Raw genomic sequence first — 21,728 nt, 5'->3', positions numbered from 1 at the left:
CGGCACAGCTGGATCCGTGCTGGGGGTCCCTGGCAGCGCCCCCCGGCTGTGCTGAAGGGTTTTTGGAGCTCCCCCGGGGCGGGTGTGTTATCCTCGTTCCCTGTTTTCCAGCACCCAACCCCTTCCCATCGCCCCCGCCCTGCTCTGAGCCCCCCGGGGCGAGCAGCGATGGGGAGGGGGCTCGGGGGGCACCCGGGGGTTCCCAGGGCGGGGCGGGGGTCTCTGCCTGGGGCACCCCGGCTGAATCCAAACGATCCCAGAGACGCTGAGGCTGCTCCAGGGGATGCTGATTCTCCTTTCAGGCCCAGGTGAGGAGGAGGAGGGGGGAGGTCTGAGCCTCTCTTTCCCACCCCAGCACCCCTGGAGCAAGGGGAAGCTCCCGAGCATCCATCAAGGTGTGGATCCAGATGTGTGCTGGTGTTGGCAGCTGGGCAGGGTTAATTCATCCCGTCTGTGAGGAAAATCCTTGGGATTGGTGATGGGCTGATAAACCTGTCCTGAGGGGGTTGGGGGCTCTGGGGAGGAGGGGGGACAGTCGGGATAGCTGCAAAGCCGCTGGGCTAACCCAAAATCCCTGATGGGGAGGAAAGAGGAGAAGATTTCCTCAGCAGGGACAGCTCCCCATCCTGGGATGGCCCCACTGCCGCTCCTGGGTCTCCCCTCTGCTGCTGGAGGTGAGCGCTGACCTCGCCCAGGGCTGGGTTAACTCTCCCTCCCCATTCCGGCATCCTGTGGGTGGTGCCAAACCCGGCAATTATCCACTTCACTATCAACGGTGGAATTCTCCTCCCCAACCACCGCAGAGTGAACCCCTGGGTTAAGTTTCTGTGGGGGGAAATCCCTCTCCTGAGCGCTGGGAGAGCAGGGATCTGTGGGATCTGTGGGATCTGTGGGTGCAGGATGCTGGGGAGGTGCCACACAGGGTGACAGTGACACAGAAAAAGCCACCAGGTGGGTTCAGGTGAGGTTGAATCCAGGCAGGAATCAACACCTGCAGGTCAAGGAGGGGCTACCATGGATTTTTGCCACCCTGGGGTCTGCAGGGCTCAGATCCTGTGGGGGGGATCGTCCCCTGCTCGAGCTCACGGGCTCTGTGCGTGGCAGTTAAATATATATATATTTATAAATATCCATTTTCTGTATATTTAGCATCCCTGCTCTGGGTAACCGTGGCAACTGGGTTTATTTTGCTTAAACCTGGCCTGGCATGTGATGTGGTTGGGAAGGAACAGCCAGGGGGAGAGGGAGGGATGGAGCTGGGGAGGAGTTTGGCACGGGATGCTCTCAGGGGCACTGCAGTGTTCCTGCACTGGGAACAGCATTCCCAGGGCTCAGCTGGGAAGGGAAGGTTTGGTTTTAGGGGCTCCATCCCCATTTCCAGCCTGCTGCTCCCAAATCCAGGTCCTGGCAGCAAGAGGCGCTGACGGTGTCCCCGATGCCTGGAGCTGTGTGTCCTCAGAGACAGAACCTCCAGAGCCCCTCCAGGGTGGGCTCCCACCCCCTTATCCCACCCACATCCAGCACTCAGCCCCTCCTTATCCTTAAATTCTCTGAATTTCCCTGGAAAGCTCCACTCCTCGCGCCCCTCCCGGGTTTTTTTTCCCTTCCCCGGACACCCCAAGCCCGCCGTGTCCCCCTGCAGTGGCGGCCGGGCGGCGGCAGAGGGCGACAGTGGCCCGGCGGTGACAGCGACAGCGACAGCGGCGACAGCGACACGGCCCCGGCGGTGGCACCGGCCCCGCTGCCCGAAACTTTATTGGGGACAAGCGACCGAGTCCCTGTGGCATTTCCCCAGTTTGCTCCTGCCTGCGTTGTCTCCCTCAGGGATGTCCCCGCCTGTCCCTGCTCCGGGGTTTGGGGTCCCCTGTCCCCACCCTCGGCACCCCCAGCTCCGCTGCAGCGTTGCTGGGAAAAGAGGGAGCATCGTCCGCTCCTCCGTGCCTCAAAAATCGGGATTTGAGTCATTTTTTTGGAGTGATTTTACCCTCCCCTGAGGGTGCCTAAGGCACAGAATGAGGGGGAGGAGTGGGGGCACACCCTCCGGGGATGCCGAGGGAGGCACAAACCCAGCACATCCCTCCCTTTCCTGCTCCTCCACGCCCCAAAATTTAAGGCAAAACTCATTCGTGGAGCGCCAGGGAGGATCCAAACCCCGGCAGGAGCAGCTCCAGCCCCTCCAGTCCATCCCTGGGATGGGATCTGGGGTGCAGGGGGGGGGTCCCCATCCCTCCCCACCCTGGCCCGGCCTCCCTCAGTCATCAGCCACGATGGACAGCGCCCGCAGCTCGCTGAGCTTGGCCTCGTTCTCCCTCTCCCGCTGCTCATCGCTCAGCCCGGGCCGGTCGATCTGAGCCGTCAGATCCCCAAAAATCTTGTGCATCTCGGTGTAGTACACAACCTGTTGGATAAAATCGGGATTGCGGAGGGAGGGAGGGGTCTCCCCCGCAGCCCACCCGGATTAATTACAGCCAGACGCGCTCTAACAACGCGCTGCCCTTCCCCATCTGCTGCCACCCGCAGCGCCCCTGTCCCCGCGGTGCCACCGCTGTCACCTCCCCGCGGGGCAGGGCGAGGGGCACGGCCGGCAAAGCAGGGGGAGGAGGATGAGGATGGGGGGAGTTAATAACGCGTTAATTGGCACCGCCAATTATCTCCAGCGGGGTCAGCGCGGGCGGATGGAGCGGGGCGGCTGCAGGGGGGGGACAGGGGGGTCCCAGCCCTGCCTGCGACATCCTGGGGGGCTGTGGGACCCCCCCAGCCCTGCCTGGGACATCCTGGGGGGTTTGGGACCCCCCCAGCCCTGCCTGGGACACCCTGGGGGGTTTGGGACCCCCCCCAGCCCTGCCTGGGACATCCTGGGGGGTTTGGGACCCCCCAGCCCTGCCTGGGATACCCCCAGGGCTGTGAGACCCCCACCCCTAGTGTTGTGGGACCCCCAGAGCTGTCTGTGGGACCCCTGGGTGCTGCAGGACCCCCAGAGCTACCTGTGAGACCCCAAAAATTGCAGAACCTCTGGGTACCACACACCTTGCACTGTAGGACCCCCCCAAGTGCCACAGAACCCCCAGAGCTGCCTGTGGGACCCCTGGGGGCTGTGGGACCCCCAGAGCTGCCTGTGGGACCCCCGGCACTGCAGGATTCCTGGTTCCTGTCCTGGGCACCCCCCAGGCCCCTTAGGGAGGGATTGGGGTGCACTGTGCCCCCCCAGCCCTGTCCCCCTTCCCCATCTCCGGAGCAGACACACACGGTCTCCATGGAGACCAGCTCCGAACCAGGCTGGGTTTGGGCATTCCCAGGGGGATGGTGCAGCCCCAAATTCCAGCCTGAACCCCCTTCCCGGGGCTGCTCCCCACACAGCAAAGCTCGTTTGAGACTAACGAGCCCCACCAGGGCTGAGCCGGCAGGGCCCCCCAAAATCCCTGCACAGCCCCCAGAGCACAGCCCCACATCCTCTGAAACCCCTGAGAGGCCAAGAACACCCCAAATCCCTCTGCAGTGCCAGGGTGAGGGGGGACTGGGGTGCCAAGCAGGGCCCTGGACAGCCCCCAGTGTCCCTTGTCCCCAGCCTGGAGTCACACGTGGCCACGTGGCACTGCCAGCTCCAGCGTGGAAAACGTGCCCTGAAGTGAATCCTGGAGGGAGATGCTGCCCCCAGGACTGTCCCCAAGCTTGTCACCCAGGATTTGGGGACATTCATGCCCCAGGATTGATTTCTGGGTTGTTCCCCAGAATTTGGGGACAACTGTCCCCCAGGATTGGCTCTGGAATTGTGTCCCCATCGGGATTTGGAAATTCCTGAGGATTTCTCCTTGACCAGGATTGTCCCCCAGGATTGACCCCAGGGTTGTTCCCCAGGTTTGTCCCCAGGATTGTCCCCAGGATTGACCCCTAGGATTTTCCTCAGGTTTGTCCCCAGGATTGTCCCCAGGACTGTCCCAGGATTGTCCCCCAGGATTGTCCCCAGGATTGTCCCCAGGATTGTCCCCCAGGATTGTCCCCAGGTTTGTCCCCCAGGATTGTCCCCCAGGTTTGTCCCCCAGGATTCTCCCCAGGATTGTCCCCTGGTTTGTCCCCTGGATTGCCCCCAGGATTGTCCCCCAGGACTGTCCCAGGATTGTCCCCCAGGTTTGTCCCCAGGACTGTCCCAGGATTGTCCCCCAGGATTGTCCCCAGGATTGTCCCCAGGATTGTCCCCCAGGATTGTCCCCAGGTTTGTCCCCCAGGATTGTCCCCCAGGACTGTCCCCAGGTTTGTCCCCAGGTTTGTCCCCAGGATTGTCCCCCAGGATTGTCCCCCAGGACTGTCCCCAGGTTTGTCCCCAGGTTTGTCCCCAGGATTGTCCCCCAGGATTTATCCCCAGGATTGTCCCCAGGATTGTCCCCCAGCATCCACACTGGACTGAACAGGCAGAGCAGAGTGAATTATCTGGGGCTGCTCCCCCTCTGTCCACATCCCACAGCCACTGATCCCAAGGGACACCCACCCTGTGTCCCCAGAGCCTGGTGGGTGTCCCTGGGGACAATCTGTGTCCCCAGAGCCTGGTGGGTGTCCTTGGTGACATCCTGTGTCCCCAAGGGCAGGTGGCTGTCCCTGGGATGCTCCTCTCCCCCAGCTGGCTGCACTTTGCCAGCCAAGCCTCCCAAAGCTAAATCCAAACAAATCCCAGTGGCACCAACCCCCTCCCCTGATTTCTCCATTTGAGTGAAAACCCCCAGGGAGGGGGTGCCCCCCAAACTGGTGACACTGACAGTGGCAGTGACAGTGACAGGGCTCTGCCCCTGCCACCCCAGCCCTTTCCCAGCTCTGGTGCCATGTGCTCCATCCCCATCCCACCAAACCCCAGCTTGCCTTTGAGCCTGAGCCAAGGCCCTGGGCCCACCTGTCCTGAACTAATCCTGTTGGGCACTCTGTGTTCCCTGCATTTTCTACACATCCAGCCACTGTTTGGGGCAGCCCTGCCCAAAACATCCCCGTGGGCACTGCCAGCCTGGGCTCCCCCTGCCTGCCAGCCTCACCCTCCCCCAGTCCCACCAAATTCCAGAGGAATCTGCACTTTTCCAGCTGGGAAACAAAGCCCAGAGGGGGAAGGAAGTGCTGTTCACGCCTCACAGCTCCAGAATCTCCCCCTTTCATCTCCATGTGGCCACTTCAAAGCCCCCAGCCAGGGAAATATTTGCCTCTCTTGGCTCGGTCTGGGCCCCGTGGGTGGAGGGAAGAATTTGGTGTTGAATGTTGCAGCAATGAGAGCTGGGGACACGTCCTGGCAGCAGGGGACACCCAGCTGTGCCATGGGAGGGTCAGAGCCTGGGGGTGCTGGGGACAGGGTCCCTGTGCTCCCCTGGAGGCACTGCTCCCTTCCCAGCTCAATGTCACACAGCTTGTGTCCTTTTAACTGCCTGGGGTCCAAAAAATACATAAAATTACATTGCCTTTGGATGGGGGTTTGACCCACAGATAAACTACTCCAAAAGTCAGAGCACTGTGCACAAGGCTCCCTTCCCAAGTCACTGTCACACAGTTTGTGTCCTTTCAACTCCCTGGGGTCCAAAAAATAAATAAAATTACATTGCCTTTGGATGGGGGTTTGACCCAGAGAGAAACAACCCCAAATACAACACCCTGCACAAGGCTCCCTTTCCAGATCACTGTCACACAGTTTGTGTCCTTTTAACTCCCTGGGTTCCAAAAAATAAAATTACACTGTTTTGCATTTGGATGGGGGTTTGACCCAGGGAGAAACAACCCCAAATACAACACCCTGCACAAGGCTCCTTCCAGCTCAATGTCACACAGTTTGTGTCCTTTCAACTCCCTGGGTTCCAAAAAATAAATATAATTACACAGTTTTGCTTTTGGATGGGGGTTTGACACAAGGAGAAACAACCCCAAAAAGTCACAGCACCCTGAACAAGGCTCCTTTCCAGCTCACTGTCACACAGTTTGTGTCCTTTTAACTCCCTGGGTTCCAAAAAATAAATATAATTACACAGTTTTGCTTTTGGATGGGGGTTTGACACAAGGAGAAACAACCCCAAAAAGTCACAGCACCCTGAACAAGGCTCCTTTCCCAGCTGTCACACAGTTTGTGTTGTTTTGACTCCCTGGGTTCCTCCAAAAAATAAAATTACACAGTTTTGCCTTTGGATGGGGGTTTGACACAGGGAGAAACAACCCAAAGACAACACCCTGAACAAGGCTCCCTTTTCAGCTCACTGTCACACAGTTTGTGTCCTTTTAACTCCCTGGGTTCCAAAAAATAAAATTACACAGTTTTGCATTTGGATGGGGGTTTGACACAGGGAGAAACAACCCAAAGACAACACCCTGAACAAGTCTCCCTTTCCAGCTCACTGTCACACAGTTTGTGTCCTTTTAAGTCCCTGGGTTCCAAATAAATAAAATTACACTGTTTTGGTTTTGGATGGAAGAGTTTGACCCAGGGAGAAACAACCCCAAATACAACACCCTGAACAAGTCTCCCTTTCCAGCTCACTGTCACACATTTTGTGTTGACTCCCTGGGTTCCTAGAGGGCCAATAAATAAATAAAATTACAGTTTTGCTTTTGGATGGGGGTTTGACCCAGAGCAGTCTGATGCCAGCCCACCCCACCCAGCCCTCTCCTTGTGGGATGCACCTGCAGCCTCACCCCCTCCTGAAGAGGCAGGAAAGGCTGAAACAGGAATTCCATGGAGGAGCAGGAGCCCCCAGCAGCTCAGGGAGGGCAGGCTGGGCAATTCCCACCTGGGGATGCTCCCACTGCCCTGCCCAGCCAGGTGCCAACGCTGGCTCAGGGCTCCTGCTGCTATTCCTGGCTCGCCTCTGACTCACCCCCCTGGGTAAATCACATTCCTTTTCCATTTTATTTCAGCCCCTCTGGTGGGAAAAAGCTCCTGAGCCAGGGGGGCACAGCACAAACACTCCAAGCTCTCCTCCCAGCGTCTCTCCCTGGGGGTGGAGAGGGAGGAGCTGCATCCATCTGGGAGCAGCTCTAGCCCAGCCCACACCAGGGATGCTCAGCCTTGTTGTGGCACTGCCTTTCTGGGTGCTCACAACGGGATTTCACTCGCTTTTCCCGACAAATTCCTCACCTGAAGAGAGGCGGGGCAGAGAGATGGGAGAGCAAGGAGAGGATTCCCAAGGGAGAGGAGTGGAGAGTGGCACAAACAGCCCCTGCTGCTCCCTGCTCACAGCACAGCCACCCCAAATTCCTCCTCACCCCAAATTCCTTCTCACCCCAAATTCCTGGGGAATTGGGACAGACACAAAATGATGGGAAGGCAGAGGGGCACAGCTGCTGTCTGAAGAAACCCAGGGATCACAAACCCCTGCAGAGGGCAGAGAACACTCAGGTTTCAAGCTCTCAGCCACAGAGGGGTCTGCAGGGGGAAAGGCCAGCAGGACCCTGAGGTGGGTCTGGGAATTGTGGTTATTCTGGGCTGGAACAGGCAGCCCCGAGCAGGAACAGCAGGAACAGCATCCCCAGCACCCACCCTGCAGCTCAGGGAGCATGGGCACCATCTGCTAGGTGAATCAGCCTGCAGGCAGCTCGCTGGCAGCTCGGCTCCCCGGGCTGGAGGTGAGAGAACACGCGCTGCTGCTGCACACCTGGGCACAGAGCGCTGCAGGGAGCAGCCCCTGCCGTGGGCTCTGCTCCCTCCCAGGGCTGGGTCACCCTGGCATGGGCTGCCAGGGGTTCCCAAAGCTTGGGGGGGTCCCAGCCCTGCCCCTCTGCAGCCTGAGGGGATGGGAAGGCAGCAGGGAGGAGGAGGAGGAGGATGGCAATGAAAGCTGTTGGTTATTCCTGCAAACCTTTGTGGGGAGATGTCCCAGGAGCCCAAACACCTCAAACATAACCAAGCCTGAGCTCAGGACTCCAGACTGAAGGGATGGCATTCCAGGGGGACAGAGCCATGGACAGACACAGCAGGACAGGGCAGGACAGGACAGGACAGGAGGGGACAGGACAGGACAGGACAGCACAGCACAGCACAGGAGGGGACAGGACAGCACAGGACAGCACAGCACAGGACAGGGCAGGACAGGACAGGACAGCACAGCACAGGACAGGACAGGACAGGACAGGAGGGGACAGGACAGGACAGCCCAGGACAGCACAGGACAGGACAGGACAGGACAGGACAGGACAGGACAGGAGGGGACAGGACAGCACAGGACAGCACAGCACAGGACAGGACAGGACAGGAGGTCAGGACAGGACAGGAGGGGACAGGACAGCACAGGACAGCACAGGACAGGTCAGGACAGGACAGCACAGGACAGCACAGGACAGCACAGGACAGGACAGCACAGGACAGGAGGGGACAGGACAGGACAGGACAGCACAGGACAGGACAGCACAGCACAGGAGGGGACAGGACAGGAAAGGACAGCACAGGAGGGGACAGGACAGGACAGGACAGGACAGGGGGGGACAGGACAGCACAGCACAGCACAGGACAGGACAGCACAGCACAGCACAGCACAGGCAGCAGGAGGGGGCAGTGCCTCACCTGGGCCCGGACCAGCGACTCGAAGCTGGGTTTGAAGTAGTCGATGCGGCTGCTGTAGAACTTGGGCATCTCCTCCAGCAGCTGCTTGTTCTTGGCTTCGAAATCCTCCCTGACAGGGCGCAGCTCCTCCCGGGCCTGGGGACAGGGCACAGCTGGCACAGGAGCCCCGGGGAGCCCCGGGCAGCACTGCTGGGCTGGGCTGTGGGACCAGCAGCGGGGGACACAGGGGATCATCCAGTGGGATCCATGGGATCATCCAGTGGGATCTGGGGGGACACATGGGATCATCCACTGGGATCCATGGGATCATCCAATGGAACCTGATCCATGGGATCACTCAATGGAACATGATCTATGGGATCATCCAGTGGGATCTGATCCATGGGATCATCCACTGGGATCTGGGGGGACACATGGGATCATCCAGTGGAACCTGATCTATGGGATCATCCAATGGAACCTGATCTATGGGATCATCCAATGGGATCTGGTGGGACCCATGGATCAGATTCCATTGAATGATTCAATGGATCTCTCCAGATCCCATTGGATGGTCCCATGGATCCCACCAGCTCCATTGGATGATCCCATGAGCCTAGTGGGACCCATGGGATCATCCAATGGAGTCTAGTGGGATCCATGGGATTATCCAATGGAATCTAGTGGGATCCATGTGATTATCCAATGGAATCTGGTGGGATCCATGGGATCACCCAATGGAATCTGGAGGGATCCATGGGATCACCCAATGCAGCCTGGTAGAACTGCAGTGACCATCCAATGGAACCTGGTGAGACCCAAGTGACTTCTCAATGGCACCCAGTGGATCCAAGTGACCTCAATGGATCAGTTCAATGGAGGGGACCCGGACAGGACCCACACTCTGACCCTGGAAAACCACAGGACACCCAGAGAAGTTGTGTTTTCTCTCCTTCAAATAAACCCAGAGCTCAGGACGTCCCTGGCCACATCCCTGTCCCCTCACCCTCTCCAGGATCCCTCCCTGTCACCGTGACCTTCAGCTCAGTGCACCCAGCTGGCTCCTCCCAGCAGAGCGTGGGGAGAAGGGAAATGTCTCTGGGATGGAGTGGAAAAGGGCAGGAGGGGGTGGGCTGTGAAACCCTAGCCTGGCTCATGTCTGCCACTAATCCTGGTGCCATTCCAGAGGGAGGGGGAGCGGGAGAGACGGCCCTGGGGACGGGACAGGAATGGCATGGACTGGGAATGGCTGGGACAGGGACATGCATGGACTGGGAATGGCTGGGACAGGGACATGCATGGACTGGGAATGGCTGGGAATGGCTGGGACAGGGACATGCATGGACTGGGAATGGCTGGGACAGGGACAGTGCCAGGGCATGGACTGGGAATGGCTGGGACAGGGACAGGAATGGCATGGACTGGGAATGGCTGGGACAGGGACATGGCATGGACTGGGAATGACTGGGACAGGGACATGCATGGACTGGGAATGGCTGGGACAGGGACATGGCATGGACTGGGAATGACTGGGACAGGGACAGGAATGGCATGGACTGGGAATGGCTGGGACAGGGACATGGCATGGACTGGGAATGGCTGGGACAGGGACAGGAATGGCATGGACTGGGAATGGCTGGGACAGGGACATGGCATGGACTGGGAATGACTGGGACAGGGACATGCATGGACTGGGAATGGCTGGGACAGGGACATGGCATGGACTGGGAATGACTGGGACAGGGACAGGAATGGCATGGACTGGGAATGGCTGGGACAGGGACATGGCATGGACTGGGAATGGCTGGGACAGGGACATGGCATGGACTGGGAATGACTGGGACAGGGACAGGAATGGCATGGACTGGGAATGGCTGGGACAGGGACATGGCATGGACTGGGAATGGCTGGGAATGGCTGGGACAGGGACAGTATCAGGGCATGGACTGGACTAGGAATGGCTGGGACAGTGCCAGGGCATGGACTGGGAATGGCTGGGACAGGGACAGGGCATGGACTGGGAATGACTGGGACAGGGACAGGAATGGCATGGACTGGGAATGGCTGGGACAGGGACAGGGCATGGACTGGGAATGGTTGGGACAGGGACAGGGACATGGACTGGGAATGGCTGGGACAGGGACAGGGCATGGACTGGGAATGGTTGGGACAGGGACAGGGCATGGACTGGGAATGGCTGGGACAGGGACATGGCATGGACTGGGAATGGCTGGGACAGGGACAGGAATGGGACAGGGACAGGGCATGGCATGGACTGGGAATGGGAAAGGCTGGGAATGGCTGGAATCACCCAGCAAAGGAGCAAATTCATCATTTGGTGTGAAATTGGGAGTATTGAAACTGCCAGGATGGAATTAATGGGGGAAATCCTGGGATGGAGTTAATGGGGGAAATCCTGGGATGGAATTCATGGGGAAAAATCCTGGGGAGAAAATCCTGGGTTGGAGCTTATGGGGGAAATCCTGGGATGGAGCTTATGGAGCAAATGTCCCAGGATGGAGTTCATGGGGGGAACTTCCTGGGATGGAGTTAATGGGAAAATCCTGGGATGGAGTTCATGGGAAAATCCTGGATGGAGTTCATGGGGAGAAAATATTGGGATGGAATTCATGGGGAAAAATCCTGGGGAGAAAATCCTGGGATGGAGTTCATGGGGAAAAATCCTTGGATGGAGTTCATGGGGAAAGGGTTAATGGGGAAACTCCTGGGATGGAATTCATGGGAAAAATCCTGGATGGAGTTAATGGGGAAACTCCTGGGATGGAGCTCATGGGAAGAAAATTCTGGGATGGAGCTCACAGGGAAAATCCTAGGATGGAGTTAATGGGGAAAAATCCTTGGATGGAGTTCATGGGGAAAATCCTGGATGGAGTTTATGAGGAAACTCCTGGGATGGAGCTCATGGGGAAATCCTGGATGGAATTCATGGGAAAATTGTGGATGGAGCTCACAGGGAAAATCCTGGGATGGAGTTCATGGGGAAAGGAGTTAATGGGGAAACTCCTGGGATGGGGTTTATGGGGAAATCCTGGATGGAGCTCATGGGGTGGAAATCCTGGGAAGAAAATCCTGGGATGGAGTTCATGGGGAAATCCTGGATGGAATTCATGGGAAGAAAATTCTGGGATGGAGCTCATGGGGGGGAAATCCTGGGGAGGAAATCCTGGGATGGAGTTCATGGGAAAATCCTGGATGGAATTCATGGGAAGAAAATTCTGGGATGGAGCTCACAGGGAAAATCCTGGGATGGAGTTAATGGGGGAAATCCTGGGATGGAATTCACAGGGAAAACCCTGGGATGGAATTCACAGAGAAAACCCTGGGATGGATTTCACAGGGGGCAGAAGAACAGAAAACCTGGAGCAGATGTAAATTTTCATCTCAATAATTAAAAATACCTGCACGAGATGAGACCCTTCCCTTTAAATCCCAAACTCAGGATTGCTCCTGTTTGGTAAAGAATATTTTTTTTTTTTTTTTTTTTTGGGGTGGGGGGGAATTAGATCAAAAGTTCATTAAAAGGGAAAAAAAAAAAAAAAGAAATGAAATAACTAAATCCTGCTTAATCAACAGAACAAAAGAATTTCAATTTTTTTCAGCTTAAGTTGCTGAGCAGAATAAGCTGATTACTGCTCAAGCCTTTTGTTCAAAGAAAAATTCATTTTTTTTGGGGGGAAATCCATCAAAAAACACATTTTCTCTGACTCTGGGAATCAATTGTTCCTGGGAGGATCAAGCCAAGTGCTGGAGGGACAGATTTGGGGACAAAAAGTTGGGGAAGGTTTGATTTAAATAAAAAAAAAGCAAAAAATTCTCAATAAACTCATCACAATTCTGCTACAAGTCGAGAGAGAGAGCAAAAATTCCATTTTCTCCTGGAAAAAAAATTCCATTTTCTCTTGGGGAAAAAAAATCCATTTTCTCCTGGAAAAAATTAATTTTCTCCTACAAAATTCCATTTTATCCTGGAAAAAAACTCAATTTTCTCCTGGAAAAAAATTTCATTTTCTCCTATAAAATTCCATTTTCTCCTGGAAAAAATTCCATTTTCTCCTACAAAATTCCATTTTATCTTGGAAAAAATTTCTATTTTCTCTTGGGAAAAATTTTCATTTTCTCCTATAAAATTCCATTTTCTCCTGGAAAAAAAATCCATTTTCTCTTATAAATTTCCATTTTCTCCTGGAAAAAATTCTGTTTTCTCCTGGAAAAAATTCTGTTTTTCTCCTGGAAAAAATTTCATCCTCTCCTACAAAATTCCATTTTTTCCTGGAAAAAAACCTCCTTTTTCTCCTATAAATTTCCATTTTCTCTTGGGAAAAAAAATCAATTTTCTCCTGGAAAAATTTCCATTTTCTCTTGAAAAAAATTTCCATTTCCTCCTGGAAAAAAATTCCATTTTCTCTTATAAAATTCCATTTTATCCTGGAAAAAAACCTCCATTTTCTCCTATAAATTTCTATTTTCTCTTGGAAAAAAAATTCCATTTTCTCCTACAAAATTCCATTTTCTCTTGGGAAAAAATTTCCATTTTCTCCTGAAAAAATTTATTTTCTCCTATAAAATTTCATTTTCTCCTGGAAAAAATTTTCATTTTCTCCTACAAAATTCCATTTTATCCTGGAAAAAAACTCAATTTTCACTTGAAAAAAAAATCCACTTTCTCCTATAAATTTCTATTTTCTCTTTGGGAAAAAAAAATTTCAATTTTCTCTTGAAAAAAACTCCATTTTCCCTGTAAATTTCCATTTTCTCTTGGGAAAAAAATTCCATTTTCACTTGAAAAAAAATCCACTTTCCTCTATAAATTTTTATTTTTCTCTTGGAAAAAAAATTCCGTTTTCTCCTATAAAATTCCATTTTCTCCTGGAAAAAAATTTCCACTTTCTGCTATAAATTTCTATTTTCTCTTGGGTAAAAAATTTTCAATTTTCTCTTGAAAAAAACTCCATTTTCCCTGTAAAAAATTCCCATTTTCTGCTGGGAAAGCAGCTTTGCTGAGCGTTTTTTGCCAGAAATGTGATTTTTTTCAGGGATAAAACCTCCCATTTTTGGCAGATTGGGTGGATTTTGGGATTTTTTAGGTGAATTTTGTGGATTTTGGGATTTTTTTGGGTGGATTTTGGGGTTTTTGGGTGGATTTCGGGATTTTTTTGGGTGGATTTTGGGGTTTTTTTGGGTGGATTTTGTGGATTTTGGGATTTTTTGGGTGAATTTTGTGGATTTTGGGTTTTTTGTGGATTTTGGGGTTTTTGGGTGGATTTCGGGATTTTTGGGTGGATTTTGTGGATTTTTGGGTGGATTTTGTGGATTTTGGGATTTTTTGGTGGATTTTGTGGATTTTGGGATTTTTTTGGGTGGATTTTTGGTTTTTTTGGGTGGATTTTGGGTAATTTTTTTGGGTGGATTTTGTGGATTTTTGGGTGGATTTTGTGGATTTTGAGATTTTTTTGGGTGGATTTTGTGGATTTTGGGGTTTTTTTGGGTGGATTTTGTGGATTTTGTGGATTTTGGGGATTTTTTGGGTGGATTTTGTGGATTTTGGGAATTTTTTTGGGTGGATTTTGGGATTTTTTTGCGTGGATTTTGTGGATTTTGGGTTTTTTTTTGGTGGATTTTGTGGATTTTGGGGAATTTTTTGGGTGGATTTTGTGGTTTTTTTGGGTGGATTTTGGGATTTTTTGGGTGGATTTTGGGATTTTTTGGGTGGATTTTGTGGATTTTTGGGTTTTTTGGGTGGATTTTGGGATTTTTGTGTGGATTTTGTGGATTTTGAGATTTTTGGGAGGATTTTGTGGATTTTTGGGTGGATTTTGTGGATTTTTGGGTGGACTTTTGTGGATTTTTTGGATGGATTTTGGGGATTTTTTTGGGTGGATTTTGTGGATTTTTGGGTGGATTTTGGGGAGATTTTTTTTGGGTGGATTTTTGTGGATTTTTGGGTGGATTTTGGGGATTTTTTGGGTGGATTTTTCGTGGATTTTGTGGTTTTTGGGTGGATTTTGTGGATTTTTGGGTGGATTTTGGGTTTTTTTGGGTGGATTTTGTGGATTATTTTGGGTTTTTGGGGTACCTGGTGCAGCTTGGCCAGGACAGGACCAGTTTTTTCCTTCTCCTCGTATTTCTCCACCTTGGACTGGAGGCGTTTGTAATCCTGCAGCGATTGCTCGCGGCGCTTCACAGCCACGCCCAGGCTGGGGAACACACTGCTGAACCTGGGGGAAATAAAAATAAATAAATATAAATAAAAATATAAAATAAAAATAAAAATAAAAATAAAAATAAAAATAAAAATAAAAATAAAAATAAATTAAAATAAAAATAAATAAATATAAATAAATGGGAATGCGCTGCTGAACCTGGGGGAAATAAAAATATAAATAAATAAAAATAAAAATAAAAATAAAAATAAAAATAAAAATAAAAATAAAAATAAAAATAAAAATAAAAATAAAAATAAATGGGAACACACTGCTGAACCTGGGAAAAAATAAAAATAAAAATAAAAATAAATATAAATATAAATGGGAACGCGCTGCTGAACCTGGGGGGAATAAAAAAAAAATAAAAATAAAAAAATACAAATAAATGGGAACGCGCTGCTGAACCTGGGGAGAAAAATAAATATAAATAAATATAAATAAATAAAAATAAAAATAAAAATAAAAATAAAAATAAATAAATTTAAATAAAAGGGAACGTGCTGCTGAACCTGGGGATGGAAATATAAATATAAATCTAAATAAAAATATAAATATAAATAAATATAAATAAATGGTAACGTGCTGCTGAACCTGGGGGGAAATAAAAATAAAAATAATAAAAATATAAATAAAAATAAAAATAGAAATAAAAATAAAAATATAAATAACAATGGGAACGCGCTGCTGAACCTGGGGGGAATAAAAATAAAAATAATAAAAATAAAAATAAAAATAAAAATAAAAATATAAAATAAAAATAAAAATAAATAAATACAAATAAATGGGAACGCGCTGCTGAACCTGGGGAGAAAAATAAATATAAATAAAAATAAAAATATAAATAAAAATAAAAATAAAATTAAAATTAAAATTAAAAATAAATAAATATAAATAAATGGGAACGCACTGCTGAACCTGGGGGGAAATAAAAATAAAAATAAAAATAAAAATAAAAATAAAAATAAAAATAAAAATAAAAATAAAAATATAAATAACAATGGGAACATGCTGCTGAACCTGGGAATAAAAATAAAAATAAAAATAAAAATAAAAATAAAAATAAAAATAAAAATAAATAAATATAAATATAAATAAATGGGAACGCGCTACTGAACCTGGGAATAAATAGAAATAAATAAAAATAAAAATATAAATAAATATAAATAAATAAAAATAAATAAATATATATAAATAAATGGGAACACGCTGCTGAACCTGGGAATGGAAATAAAAATAAAAATAAAAATAAAAATAAAAATAAAAATAAAAATAAAAATATACAAATAAAAATAAAATAAAAATAAAAATATAAATATATAAATACAAATAAATGGGAATGCGCTGCTGAACCTGGGGGATAAAAATATATATAAATATAAAAATATAAATAAAAATATAAATATAAATAAAAATATAAATAACAATGGGAATGCGCTGCTGAACCTGGGAAGAAAGAAATAAAAACTAAAAAAATTAAAATTAAAATTAAAATAAAATAAAAATAAAAATAAATATATAAATGTAAATATAAATATAAAAATATAAATATAAATATAAATATAAATATAAATATAAATATAAATATAAATATAAATATAAATAATATAAATATAAAAGGGAAAAATACAAATACAAATACAAATATAAATAAAAATAAAAATAAAAATAAAAATAAAAATGGGAACACACTGCTGAACCTGGAAATAAAAATAAAAATAGAAATAAAAAAATAACAATAACAATAAAAATAAAAATTAAAATTAAAATTAAAATAGAAATAAATAAATAAATAAGTAAATAAATAAATAACTAAGTATGTATGTATATATATATGTGTGTGTGTGTAGAGAACAAATATCAAATAAAAACAAACAGAAAATAAACCCAAACACACATCCCAGGATATCCCAAGGCTGGGATGAGGAACAACCTGGAAAAGGCATCAGGGAGCAGCTGCAGCTGCTTTTTATGGCACATCCCATAATACTCACACAGCTCCCGGGCTGCCCAAACCTCTCCCAAGTCTGGAAAATCCAAAAATTTCCTGGGAGAGGGAAATGGGGATGGAGGGAAGGGTGGGCAGGTGTTCAGGGATGAAAATCCCGAATTTTTGGGGCTGGAATTCCCAGAATTTGGGGTTGAAATTCCCAGGACTTGGGGTTGGAATTCCCGAATTTTTGGGGCTGGAATTCCCAGAATTTGGGGTTGAAATTCCCAGGACTTGGGGTTGGAATTCCCGAATTTTTGGGGCTGGAATTCCCAGAATTTGGGGTTGAAATTCCCAGGACTTGGGGTTGGAATTCCCGAATTTTTGGGGCTGGAATTCCCAGAATTTGGGGTTGAAATTCCCAGGACTTGGGGTTGGAATTCCCGAATTTTTGGGGCTGGAATTCCCAGGGATCAGGGCTGAGGATTCCAGGATTTGGGGCTGAAATTCCCAGAATATTGGGGTTGAAATTCCCAAAAAATTGGGACTGAAATTCCCAGGATATTTGGGCTGAAATTCCCGAATTTTTGGGGCTGGAATTCCCAGGGATCAGGGCTGAGGATTCCAGGATTTTGAGGCTGAAACTCCCAGAATATTGGGGTGAAATTCCCAGGATTTGGGTCTGGAATTCCCGGAATATTGGGGTGAAATGCCCGGAATATTGGTGTTGAAATTCCCAAAAAATTGGGGGTTAAATTCCCAGGATTTTGGGGCTGAAATTCCCAGAATATTGGGCTAAAATTCCCAAAATACAGGGGTTGAAATAACTAAAATATTGGGGCTGAAATTCCCAGAATTTGGAGCTAAAATTCCCAGGATTTTGGAGCTGAAATTCCCAAGATTTGAGGCTGAAATTCCCAGGATTTTGGGGCTGAAATTCTCAGGATTTTGGGGCTGAAATTCCCAGGATTTGGAGCTGAAATTCCCAGGGTTTGAGGCTGAAATTCCCAAGATTTTGAGGCTGAAATTCCCAGGATTTGGGGCTGATATTCCCGGAATATCGGGCTAAAATTCCCAAAATATAGGGGTTGGAATACCCAGAATATTTGGGCTGAAATTCCCAGGATTTGGGGCTGAAATTCCCAGAATACTGGGGTTGAAATTCCCAGGATTTGGGGCTGAAATTCCCAGGATTTGGGGTTGAAATTCCCAGAATTTTGGGGCTGAAATTCCCAAGATTTGAGGCTGAAAGTCCTCGAGTATTGGACTAAAATTCCCAGAATATTTGGGCTGAAATTCCAAGGATTTTGGAGCTGAAATTCCCAGAATATTTGGGCTAAAATTCCCTAGATTTGGGGTTGAAATTCCCAAGATTTTAGGGCTGAAATTCCCAGGATATTGGGCTAAAATTCCCAAAATATAGGGGTTGGAATACCCAGAATATTTGGGCTGAAATTCCCAGGATTTGGGGCTGAAATTCCCAGAATACTGGGGTTGAAATTCCCAGGATTTGGGGCTGAAATTCCCAGGATTTGGGGTTGAAATTCCCAGGATTTGGGGCTGAAATTCCCAGGATATTGGGCTGAAATTCCCAAGATTTTAGGGCTGAAATTCCCAGAATACTGGGGTTGAAATTCCCAGAATATTGGGCTGAAATTCCCAGGATTTGGGGCTGAAATTCCCAGGATTTGGGGTTGAAATTCCCAGGATTTGGGGCTGAAATTCCCAGAATATTGGGGCTGAAATTCCCAGAATATTTGGGCTGTAATTCCCAGGATTTGGGGCTGAAATTCCCAGGATTTTGGGGCTTTTTTGTTATTTTTTGATGTTTTTATCGTCTCCTCACTATGGGATGTCCTGCAGGAATTTCTCCCAGTTATTAAGAATGGGAAGGATGGAATCCATCAGTGGTTTATTTTATTTTCTGCCCCTGATGGGGGAAGTTTGGGGGAGATTTTTGCTTTTATTCTCTAAATAGGAAATAAAGGGAGAAATAAAAAGGGAAAAATAAAAAAGGGAAAAATAAAAAAAAAAAAGGGAAAAATAAAAAGGGAAAAATAATAAAAAAGGGAAAAATAAAAAGGGAAAAATAAAAAAAAAGGGAAAAATAAAAAGGGAAAAATAAAAAAAAGGGAAAAATAAAAAGGGAATAAAGAGCATGGGGATGAGCTGAGCTCCTCCACAGGCTGGAGCTGGGAATTCCTCCCTCTCTCTTTTCCCTGGTGTATCAAATTTTGGAAAATCTTTTCCCTGAGATGTCCCCAAATCCTGAGCCTGGTGCTGGCAGCCAGACCAGCTGTTGGTGGTGTTTTCCTGGCTGAGCAGAGCCACCAGACTCCAGCAAAGTCACACTCAGCCACTTCCACCCCCAATCCCAGGCAAGATCCAACCCATTCCCTGGGAAAAAATAAAAAAAAACAGCGAGGGAGGACACACAAGTTTTCATTTACTTTGAAGTTAAAGCTGGGTTTTAAAAAAGGAGAGGGAACAAAAAAAAAAAAAATAAAAAAAAAGCTGGATTTTTTTTTTTTTCTTCCCCCTTTTTATTCGGTGCAATTTTGCAGGACACTGTGCTCAGGCAGAGATTTAAAAAAAAAAAAATAGAAATATCTAGAGGGCTGGATCTGCAGAGGATGGGACTGTGCAGGCACAGCAGCTCCCGTCTCACAAGGACTTTCCATGCACAGATTTCATTTCCAGAGCTGGGGGGGCCATGCCTGGCTCTGAGTGTCCTGAGCTCCAGTCTGGCCACTGGGAATGGTGGAATTCCCACCTGGAATGGGACACCTCCCACTGGCCCATCCCAGCTGGCCTCAGGCACCTCCAGGGATCAGGAAATGTTTTCCAGCTTCTCTGAGAACCCGTGCCACCCTCATCCTCACAGGGAAAAATTCCTTCCTCATTTCTTAATATCTGGTTTAAATCTCCAGTTTTTTTAGTTCAAAACCAACCCAGCACTACTGAGGTTCCCTCAGTGTGGTTGTCCTCATCCTGAGAAGGGTTGGGGCACTTGTGCCTTGTCTGGGTATCACCAGTGCCCCAGCTGAGAGCTCCCTGTGCCCACCGAGCTCTGCCTGTGCCAGTCAAGCTCTCCCTGTGCCCACTGAGCTCTGCCTGTGCCCACCGAGCTCTCATCGGGGCAGCTGAGCTCTTCTTGGTTCAGCCAAGCTCTTCCTGTGCCCACTGAGCTCTCATTCTGCCAGTCAAGCTCTCCCAGTGCCAGTTGAACTCTCCCAGTGCCCACTGATCTCTCCCTGTGCCCACTGATCTCTCCCTGTGCCCACTCAGCTCCCCCAGTGCCAGCTGATCTCTCCCAGTGCCCGTTGATCTCCCCCAGTGCCAGCTGATCTCTCCCTGCTCCAGTTGATCTCCCCCAGTGCCCACCCAGCTCTCCCAGTGCCCGTTGATCTCTCCCAGTGCCCGTTGATCTCTCCCAGTGCCAGCTGATCTCTCCCAGTGCCCACCCAGCTCCCCCAGTGCCAGTTGATCTCTCCCTGTGCCCACCCAGCTCCCCCAGTGCCCCCTGAGCCCCCCCAGCCCCCTCCCTGCTCTCCCTTCCAGCAGGACCAGCTCAGCTCCGCAGGCACTCAGCCCTGGATCCCCTGGGGCTCCTGGAGAAGGGGCTGCAGCTCCTGGCCAGGCTTTTCTCCCAGTGTGTGCACAGAAACACGATCCCCAGCGAGTGCCAGGGGTGCCACCCACCCGTGCAGGGCAGAGGTGCCACGTTCCTGGGAGGGTTCCCGGCCCAGTGTCCCCACAGGCCTCCCACGCACGTCACTGACACCTGCTGCAGCTGCAGGGCCTGGCACAGGGGCTGGCACAGGGGCTGGCACAGGGGCCGTGCCACCACTCACACAGCCAGGCAGGGTCACAGAGCTCTCCAAAACCTTCAGCCACCAGCCCCTCCCGGCAGCAGAGGGACTGGCATCAACTGGGATCAACTGGGATCAACTGGGAGCCAAGCAGCAATTTGGGAATGGAGCCTGAGAACTCCACACTGAATTTCAGGGAAGCCTCACAAGCAGATCTGGGATGTGTCACTCATCCACTCCACTCACTTGGAGCAAGGGAAGGATTCCCAGAGGAAAACTCTGGGGCTGATTTTAAAACAAATCAGGGAACAGCAAAGCTGGAAAAAAGCCTTAAAACTGAGTCCAGCCACCAACCCAGCAGCACATCCATGCATTTATTACTTCCAGGGATGGTGACTCCTGGGCAGACTGTGCCAGGGTTTGACAACTCTTATCACAAAAAAAAAAAAAAATCCCAATATCTGATATTATCAATAACCCAAACACTCCTCCTCCCTGAGCTCCTCATTAGGGAATGAGGGGTCTGACTGCCCTCTGTGACCTACAACTTCATTTTTTAAACACAAATTTAAGAAAATCAAAGCTGACTCAAAAGGAAATTTGGCTGGGCCTGGTGGCAAAGTGAAGGTAAAGGAGCACACAGGTATTAGAGCCCCTGCCATGAAAGCAGCTTGAGGAATAAGCTGCTGCTGCTCCCTGTCACTTTTTAGGGAAGGCTGCTGAGAGGGGATTACAGCCCAGGCAGCTTAAGGGGAGCAGGTGAGGGGAGATCTGCAGGGATAACGACAAGAAAATACAAATTACTGCCCGTGGCTGTGGGGGGAGAGAGGGGGAAGCTGTGGGTGAGCTCCTCACAGGATGACAGCTTATCCCTGGAAAAAACAGCTCAACCACCTCGTTCCCTGCACCCCAAATCGTGTCCCAGCTCGTCTCCACACCAGCTCCCTGTAATTAAAGGATGGGAATGGAGAGAGAGGAGACAGAAGTGCCCCAGCTGACAAATCTGGGAATTGGGAATTGGAAATTCCTTCCCATCTCTCTGCTGGGATGGTTGAGGAGTGGGAACTCTCTGTCTTCTCACCCTCTCCATCCCAAATTCTCATCCCACTACTTCTGCCAACCCCCATTTTTAGTGGGAATGGGGTGCTGGAAAAATAAATGGCAAAACCTTTAATTCTTGTTTCCAAGCATCTCAAACTCCCTCACTGGCAGCCTGTGAGCTGGACCTGGCTGGCACACACCTGCCATTAATTTTGGGATGATATCTTGGACAA

General features: G+C 49.1%; 1 protein-coding gene across 3 annotated transcripts in view; it reads right to left on the bottom strand.

Annotated features, from left to right (window-relative positions):
* Positions 1-1,144: 1,144 nt before the first annotated feature.
* The window catches only part of BIN3 (bridging integrator 3), a 55,812-nt gene continuing 35,228 nt past the window's right edge, over positions 1,145-21,728 (bottom strand). The window contains exons 7-9 of one of the 3 annotated variants that reach the window (XM_056508706.1): positions 14,586-14,727; positions 8,513-8,647; positions 1,145-2,398 (exon numbers count right to left, since the gene is read on the bottom strand). In XM_056508706.1, coding sequence (XP_056364681.1) covers positions 2,252-2,398; positions 8,513-8,647; positions 14,586-14,727 — 424 coding nt within the window. In that variant the 3' untranslated portion in view covers positions 1,145-2,251. The remainder of the gene's footprint in view (positions 2,399-8,512; positions 8,648-14,585; positions 14,728-21,728) is intronic. The other 2 variants (XM_056508707.1, XM_056508709.1) reach the window with 2 other exon arrangements.

This window comes from Oenanthe melanoleuca, chromosome 22 (genome assembly GCF_029582105.1).
Source record: "Oenanthe melanoleuca isolate GR-GAL-2019-014 chromosome 22, OMel1.0, whole genome shotgun sequence".
Taxonomy (NCBI): domain Eukaryota; kingdom Metazoa; phylum Chordata; class Aves; order Passeriformes; family Muscicapidae; genus Oenanthe; species Oenanthe melanoleuca.
Note: the sequence above shows the minus strand (reverse complement) of the source record. Positions and strands in the feature narration are given on the sequence as shown.